Genomic DNA, 8,670 nt, shown 5'->3' on the forward strand with positions numbered 1-8,670 from the left:
GCCAGAGCTCCATTCTACAGAACTAAACCCTCCTCCTACCCCTGGTACAGAGCAGCAGCTCCCAATTGTCCCCTCAGGCACCCCAAGCAGCCCCCTCCCCGCTGTGGGGCACCCCCAGAGGGCTGAGAGCAGGGCCCTGGCTGGCACCAGCCCAGCTCAGGGGCCATGGCTGTGCCGGCACGTTCCAGCAGAGCCGTGGAGGGGCCAGGGCAGAGCTGAGCTCTGGAGCTGTGCTGGGAGCTGCATTAAAATGCATGAGCTGCGCCGGCCCTAATGATGAGCAGAGCTGTCAAACAAGGAGCTTGTCCCAGCTAATTATCTCTAACGAGGGCAGAGTGTCAGGGTCCCGGAGGAGCTGGGCAGCAGCTTCCCACTCAGCTCAGTTGCAGCAGAGAGAGAAGATAAGCAAATGTCTTTGTGCTGGCCTAGCTGCACAATCATTAATTAGGCAAATGTGACCTTCTGTGCCAGTTTGCTCTTGAGAACCTGGACTTGCTGGAGCCGGGACACACAGGCAGGCTGGAAAAAGCTTTTGCCACCCAACCTGTCCCTCCTGCACCCCTGCAGAGACAGCACAGCCCTGCCCTGGCAGCCCCAACCAGCCAGCCCCAGCAGTCAGGGGCTGTGCCACGCTCCCCTGGGTGCTCAAATACCCTTGTGAGGGTTCCCAGCCCACTCCCTGTCCCTCAGTCCAAGGCCAGCACAGCCCTGCAGAGGCTCTGTGCTCACCCAGACACCTCTGCACCACCTCCCCCCAAATCTTTAAGGCACTGTGAATCTCCATTCCCCTGTGGTCCTACTCCATTCCAGGGCAGAGGGAACCAGCCACACACTGCTCTACAGGCCCAGTTACTCTCTCCTCAGTCCTGTGGCTCACAAATGGAGCACTGCACTTGCCCTGATGAGCCAGAGAGAGGGAACAGGTCTCAGTCCAAGACATGGTTAAGGAGAAGTCTTTTGGGGACCAAGGAATGATCCAGAGATATAGCTCACCCAAGGTCCAGCCTGCAAGCTCTGTGCTTGTCCCTCCCCTCAGAGCTGAGGGGAGAGAGTGAGAAGCTGCTTTTGATCCACCCAGAAAGCCACTGCAGGAGCATGAGGCTTCCAGACACCACCAGAGACACTGTGCTGATCATGAGCCTGTAATTGTGGTGAATGCTTTGCAGTCCCTTCTTGCCAGACAGCAGCAAAGGCTTCAGCTTCCACTGTGACTACATTTTTATAAAATAAAAGACTTAAAAGTCACCAGCTTTGAACAGAAACGCTGCTGTAATCCAGGGGTTAGTTAGTGAGCTGTGTGGCCCAGTCCCACCTGCTGGGGCAGGAGTTTGGGGTCACACTTTTGGGCACAACCACCTCTGTTGCACAAGGCTGGGGACTGACCTGAGTTACACCAGCACTGCATCTCACAGCCCCTGCTGTAACACACTAATGAGCAGCGAGTATCAGAAAAAAGTTTACTGATATTCCCAAAATGTATATTACATTTTATGTAATTGAGCTCTCAACAGCAGCCAACTGCTTGTACAGGCAGAACCACACTCAGTCAGTCTCACAAGAACACTCTCAGAGGGCACAGCCACTCAAAGCCACTCTTTGCTCAGCCCACAGGGACAGGCCCTCACTGAATTCAGGCTGTCCTTAGACTTCAACAAGATGCTCCTGGGCACACTCTGCAGGTGGCCCCTTGCCCACCAGTGCAGTTCAGACAGCAGACCCCCTGAATCCACAGCTCCATCCACAGCAGGGCTCTGCTCCAAGGCTTTCTTTCCTCTACTGTTTCTGCACTGCCTGTTCTTTCAGCCGGCTGACGAGCTCCTCAGCGTACACCTTGAAGAGTGGGACAGGGTCCTGCAACAGAGCACAGGATACACCACTCAGGAGGGAACCTGAGCAGCAGCAAGGAGGGGAGTGCAATGGGGAGCCCAAGGAGTGCTGACAGGTAAAACCAGAGGAAGATGTGACCAGGCTTTTCCACTGGCTGATCCTCCAGCCATAGCTGCTGCTCAGCTCTGTGACCCTCCTCAGAGATGACAGGTGGGACATTCAGCAGCTTCTCAGCTCTGTGACCCTCTCTCAGAGATGACAGGTGGGACATTCAGCAGCTTCCCCAGGTCTGTGACCCTCCCTCAGAGATGACAAGTGGGACCTTGAGCAGCTTCCCCAGGTCTGTGACCCTCCCTCAGAGATGACAGGTGGGACATTCAGCAGCTTCCCCAGGTCTGACAGCAGATGAGAAACACCAGTAGCTCCCAGGGATTCCTTTCCTTCTAAAAAGCTTCCCACCTTGCCCACCATCAGAGCTGTACTGAGGCACAGGGGTGAACATATCCCTGAAGAAGCTGGAGCCCTGCAGGGTTCATGGCTCAGGAGAGCTCTGGCTGCTCAGCTCAGCTGTGAGTGCAGCCTGATGCAGCCACACCACCCGAGTGCTGAGCACTATCCCAGGATAGTGCTCACCTTTTTTTCCAGGAGCCTCTGTTTTTCTATGGCTTCTTCCAAACTCAAGCCAACCCATTCAGCCTCCTCTTCTGGGATCACAAATTCCTGTGAAGGAGAAGGTGGGACAATCTTTGCAGGTGACCAACATGCAGATCCTCTCTATGCCCAGCACACAAACGTGTGATCCAATAGGAACAGTACTATGGAGAAATGTTGGTACATTGTTCCCTAATTTCTGGCAACCAAAGTCCACTTTCCTTCTCTCCTTTCCCCTTAGTGGGGCTCCTGCTTTATCTGATCTGCAGTTGCACCTCTCTTCTGTGTAGTTCTGGGGTTGTTTCTCAGCACAACTCCAGGGACTGTGGGTGCTGGTGTTTCCACGCTGGCAACTCCCACCAGCTCCCAAAGCTGAACAGCCCAGGGCACTCTGGGCTCCTCACTGCAAGGTCAGTACAAATTCTCCCTGCTTTGGCAGTGCCAGCTCCCATCAGTGCTTATTGCAGACCCTCACTGGCCTCAACCACAGCAACAATACTGCTTTTTGTGTTCCTAGATGATGAAATCATTGGCCAAGAAGGCCAATGGGATCCTGGCCTGGATCCAAACTAGCGTGGCCAGCAGGCCCAGGGCGGTGACCCTTCCCCTGGACTCTGCCTTGGGGAGGCCACACCTTGAGTGTTGTGTTCAGTTCTGGGCCCCTCAGTTCAGGAAAGAGATTGAGGGGCTGGAGCGGGGCCAGAGAAGAGCAACGAGGCTGGAGAAAGGACTGGATGTGGCTCTGAGTGTCCTCTGAAACACCTACAGGGACAGAGAATCCACCATGTCTTGATCCACAGAGTGCCCTGGGCTGGTGATCACAGTGGGGTTGAATCAAGGGTTGGATTTGATAATCTGAGGTCTCTTCCAACCCAGCTGAGAAGAGAAGAGCAACGAGGCTGGAGAAGGGACTGGAGCACAAGTGCTGTGGGGGTGTTCAGCCTGGAGAAGAGGAGGCTCAGAGGTGACCTCAGCACTGTCTGGAACTGCCTGAAGGGAAGTTCTGGCCGGGTGGGGGTTGGTCTCTTCTCCCAGGCACTCAGCAATAGGACAAGGGGGCACGATGGGCTCAAGCTCTGCCAGGGGAAATTGAAGTTGGAGATCAGAAAGAAATTCTTTGCAGAGAGAGTGCTCAGGCATTGGAATGGGCTGCCCAGAGAGGGGGTGGATTCCCCATCCCTGGAGGTTTTTAAGATGAGACTGGATGTGGCACTGAGTGAGAATCCACCATGTCTTCACTCTGTGCCATGGTCTGGTGATCACAGTGGGGTTGGATCAAGGATTGGATTGATGCTCTCAGAGGTCTTTTCTAACCCAATCCATTCTATGATTCTATGAAATCAGGAGCCCACCAGGAGACAAGAAAAACCCGATGCTGCTGAAATTTTCTCTGCCCATACCCTTAACCCTCAGGGCAGGAGCACCAAGACAGGTGGTGATCAGGTCACCATGAGCTTGGACAAACAGCAGGCCAGGCACCCACCTTGTACTTGTCATAGATGGCCTCTCTCCTGGCTGGATCATCGGGGTGCAGCTTGGGGTCCCTCCGGGCCAGGCGCAGCAGCATCGTCCGCTTCAGGTCCATGCCCAGCTTGGAGCACATGTCCACTTTGGGGGTCTGGGGAAACACAACCTGCTGTCAAACTGCCCAGGGCACCAGCTGGCAGGGGGCACAAGAGTGTGCCAGCACTCAGACGGCACTGGCAGCTGATCCCTGCACTGCACAGGCTCTCAGGAGACGTGTCGTGAAAAGGGAAAGAGCCACTGGATTTGTTCTGGAGCCAGTGTGGTCCTGGAAATGATTTTAAATATCAAGGGCTCCAGTCAAGAGGGTATTAAAGGCTGGGAGCTTTAGGTCTGCACTAAAACATTAAAAGCAGCAGCTGTTCAGCCTAAAGAAGAGGAGACTGAGGGGAGCCCAACTCAGATCCCTGCCCTGAGGAGCCTGATCAGTCCCCAGCCACCCTCTGGGGGAAGAACCTTTCCCTGATTCCCAACCAAACCTCTCCTGACACAACTTTGGGCCATCTCCATGAGTATGTTGATGTGGAACTTCATGTGTTTTAGTTTGCAGTTTTCTCACAAGAGACAGTGGAGGGGCAGCTCCAACCTCTGCTCTGTGTGAGCAGTGACAGGACCCAGGGAATGCCTGGAGTGACCTCAGCACTGTCTGGAACTGCCTGAAGGGAAGTTGTGGCCAGGTGGGGGTTGGTCTCTTCTCCCAGGCACTCAGCAATAGGACAAGGGGGCACGATGGGCTCAAGCTCTGCCAGGGGAAATTGAAGGTGGAGAACAGAAAGAAATTCTTTGCGGAGAGAGTGCTCAGGCATTGGAATGGGCTGCCCAGAGAGGGGGTGGATTCTCCAGTCCTGGAGGTGTTTAAGATGAGACTGGATGTGGCACTGAGTGAGAATCCACCACATCTTGATCCAACCCCACTGTGATCACCAGCCCAGGGCACGGAGTGCCCTGGGCTGGTGATCACAGTGGGGTTGGATCAAGGGTTGCATTGATGATCTTGGAGATCTTTTCCAACCCAATTGATTCCATCATTCTATGAGTTCTATCAGGGCAGGGTTAGTCTGGATTTCAGGAAAAGATCCTTCCCCCAGAGCGTGGGCACAGGTTCCCCAGGGCAGTGGGCACAGCCCCAAGGCTGCCAGAGCTCCAGGAGTGTTTGGATGATGCCCCGAGGGACAGGGTGGGATGCTGGGTGTCTGTGCAGGGCCAGGAGCTGGGCTGATGATCCCTGTGGGTCCCTCCCAGCTCAGGGTACTCTGACTCTGCCCCACAGCCCCCAGACAGCGAGGGCAGGTGGGCACAGCCCTGCCCGGCCCCCCTGGCACCTTGAGGATGTAGAAGTCGAAGCCGAAGGCGGCGTCGATGAGGTCGAGGGTGCGCATGGTGACGGTGATGGTCAGGGTGGCGTCCAGGATCTCGCTGTAGAACTGCCGCTCGAACAGCTGCGGCTTCCACGTCTTGGGCAGCCTCGTGGAGAGCTGGAGAGGCCGTCAGGGGCGGGGCCGCGGGCCGGGGTGTGCCCGCAGGGCCCGGGGTGTGCCCCACAAACGGGGCCCGGTGTGTCCGCAGGGCCCGGGGTGTCCCCCCCCCCCCTCCCAAACGGGGCCCGGTGTGTCCGCAGGGCCCGGGGTGTGCCCCCCAAACGGAGCCCGGTGTCCCCCCCACCCTCCCAAACGGGGCCCGGTGTGTCCGCAGGGCCCGGGGTGTGCCCCCCAAACGGGGCCCGGTGTGTCCCCCCCCCCCCCAAACGGGGCCCGGTGTGTCCCCCCCCCAAACGGAGCCCGGTGTGTCCCCCCCCCCAAACGGAGCCCGGTGTGTCCCCCCCCCCCCCAAACGGAGCCCGGTGTGTCCCCCCCCCCCCCCAAACGGGGCCCAGGGTGTCCCCCCCCCCCCCAAACGGGGCCCGATATGTCGCCCCCCCCCCAAACGGGGCCCGGAGTGTCCCCTCAACACAGAGCCCGATGTGTCCACCCGTCCCCCGTCCCCCCCCGCAAGGGCCCGCAGTGTCCCTCTCCCCACACGGGGCCCGGAGTGTCCCCTCAGCACAGAGTCCGGGGTGTCCCCCCCCCCCCCCCTCAAACGCGGCTCAGTGTGTCCCCCCTAAACAGGGCCCGGGGTGTCCCTCCCCCCAAACGGGGCCCGGTGTGTCCCCGCTCACAAAGGGCCCGGTGTGTCTCTCGCCTCCAAACGGGGCCCAGGATGGCCCTACCCCCAAACGGGGCTCGCTGTGTCCCCCCTCACACGGGGCCCGGTGTGTCCCTCTCCCCTAAACAGGGCCCAGGGTGTCCCCCGCCTCCAAACGGGGCCCGGGGTGTCCCCCGCCTCCAAACGGGGCCCGGGGTGTCCCCCGCCTCCAAACGGGGCCCGGGGTGTCCCCCGCCTCCAAACGGGGCCCGGGGTGTCCCCCGCCTCCAAACGGGGCCCGGGGTGTCCCCCGCCTCCAAACGGGGCCCGGGGTGTCCCCCGCCTCCAAACGGGGCCCGGGGTGTCCCCCGCCTCCAAACGGGGCCCGGGGTGTCCCCCGCCTCCAAACGGGGCCCGGGGTGTCCCCCCTCACACGGGGCCCGGTGTGTCCCTCTCCCCCCACGTGGGGCCCGGGGTGTTCCCGGCGCGGCGCTCACCTTGTCGTTCCGCGCGTAGCGGAAGCCGCGCACCCAGCCCTCTCCGCCCCAGAGCCCCTGGTCGGCGGCGGGCGGGAAGTACACGGGCACCGGCACGTCCTGCACGCGCTCGCGCTCCCCGGTGCGCGGGTTGCGCCGGTAGCGGAGGCCGTGCGGCCGCCAGTGCACGGGCGTGGGCGGCGTGTCGTCCTGCAGCGAGGCCAGGTAGTGCTGCGGCAGCCGCGCGCAGATGCCCTCCCGCAGCCGCATGGCGGGCCAGAGCCGCGGCGGGAACCGGTGCAGCACCATCGCCCCGGGGCGGATCGGAGCGCACCGGGCCCGCTGCTTCGGCCGCCGCTGCCGCTTCCGCTTCCGCCCCGCGCGGAGGAAACGGGGCCGCGCCCGCCGCCCATTGGCTGGCTCAGGGGGAGCAGGACGGCGGCCGCGAGGGGTCGTGCCGCGCACGCGTTTGCGGGGTGTGAGGGCGTGGAGGGGGGGGATAAACTGAGACAGACACGGGAGTTCTAAAGTGAGACATTTGAGTTCTAAACTGAGACTCGTGAGTTCTAAACTGAGACATTTGAGTTCTAAACTGAGACATTGGAGTTATAAAGTGAGACATTGGAGTTCTAAACTGAGACACTTGAGTTCTAAACTGAGACATTTTGAGTTCTAAACTGAGACATTTGAGTTCTAAACTGAGACATTTTGAGTTCTAAACTGAGACATTGGAGTTCTAAAGTGAGACATTTGAGTTCTAAACTGAGACTCGTGAGTTCTAAACTGAGAGATTTGAGCTCTAGACTGAGACATTGGAGTTCTAAAGTGAGACACTTGAGTTCTAAACTGAGACTTGTGAGTTCTAAAGTGAGACACTTGAGTTCTAAACTGAGACACTTGAGTTCTAGACTGAGACACGGGAGTTCTGCCCTCGAGGGCAGGGCTGGGGCTGTGCCAGGGGAGGTTGGGGTGGGTGTTGGGAAAGGTTCTCCCCCCACCCAGAGGAGGGCCGGGCACTGATCAGGCCCCCCAAGGGCTGTGGCCTGGGTGGTCCCCCCTCAGCCTCCTCCAGGCTAAGCTGCTGCTGTTGATGTTTTAGGGCAGGCCTAAAGCTCCCAGGAGCTCAAGGAGTTTTTGGACAATGCCCTCGGGCACAGGGTGAGATCCTTGCAGGGCCAGCAGCTGGATTTGGGGCTCCCTGTGGTTCTGTGCAGCACTTGCCCACCCTGAGGGTGTCGGAGCCCTGCGACAGGTGCTGTGGGAGTTCAGGCCTAGACTGGGCTTGAGTTTCTTATAGTAGCCCCTAACAGGCTGTCAGCTGACTCGGGGACTCAGGTTATCAGCTGGCTTTAAGCAAGCATTTCATACCACATGACATAAACTCGGGTTTAAAACACAGGATGGGAGGTGTTAGGTCTCTTTTCTCGCCCTTCTGGGGCTCGTGCTGTGGCTGTTTTAGGGCCTTGCTGCCACCTCGCCACTGGTTTATCCCAGGGAAGTAGGTGTTTGTTGTTAGTTTTCTCTCTACTCAGGTCTCTCTCTCAGGAGGAGGGCCCTCTGAGGGGCTGGAATTGTGGGATTTGCCAGAAGGTGGGGAGTGGAGAGTTGTTGTTATCTTTTACTTTTGTGTGTGTTATATTGAGTTTTGCTTTAATTTCCCCTTTTCCTGTGTAAATATTCAATATGTAAACCATTTTGTTTTACATTTCAGGTTTGTTTTTCTAATCATGCCAAGGTCATGGGTTCAATCCCCTGTGTGGGCCACTGACTTAAGAGTTGGACTCAATGATCCTTGTGGGTCCCTTCCAGCTCAGAACAGTCTGTGAGTCTGTGATTCTGTTTCCTTTCCCTTGGGTTGGGGTGGTGAATACTTGGCATTTTGCCAAGGTTCAAACCACAACAGGTGCCCAGGGGTACTATGGGGTCTCCCTCTCCACAGACATCCCAAACCCACCTGGACACGTTCCTGTGTCACCTCCTGTGGTAGTTTTGGTTTAGTTTTTAGCCAGGCCTCAGTTTCAGCAGGCCCAGAGAGGCTCCGTGGATTAGAGGGGACAAACATCACCTGACT

General features: G+C 58.2%; 1 protein-coding gene across 1 annotated transcript; it reads right to left on the bottom strand.

Annotated features, from left to right (window-relative positions):
* Positions 1-1,443: 1,443 nt before the first annotated feature.
* Positions 1,444-6,973, bottom strand: MRPL28 (mitochondrial ribosomal protein L28). The gene is made up of 5 exons (XM_071570995.1): positions 6,621-6,973; positions 5,325-5,477; positions 3,962-4,096; positions 2,461-2,547; positions 1,444-1,851 (listed from the first exon to the last, which is right to left on the bottom strand). Exons 1-5 carry the CDS (start codon positions 6,906-6,908, stop codon positions 1,774-1,776), a joined length of 741 nt encoding a protein of 246 aa, XP_071427096.1. The 5' UTR covers positions 6,909-6,973; the 3' UTR covers positions 1,444-1,773.
* Between the last annotated feature and the right edge of the window lie 1,697 nt (positions 6,974-8,670).

Source organism: Pithys albifrons, chromosome 16 (genome assembly GCF_047495875.1).
Source record: "Pithys albifrons albifrons isolate INPA30051 chromosome 16, PitAlb_v1, whole genome shotgun sequence".
Classification (NCBI taxonomy): Eukaryota; Metazoa; Chordata; class Aves; order Passeriformes; family Thamnophilidae; genus Pithys; species Pithys albifrons.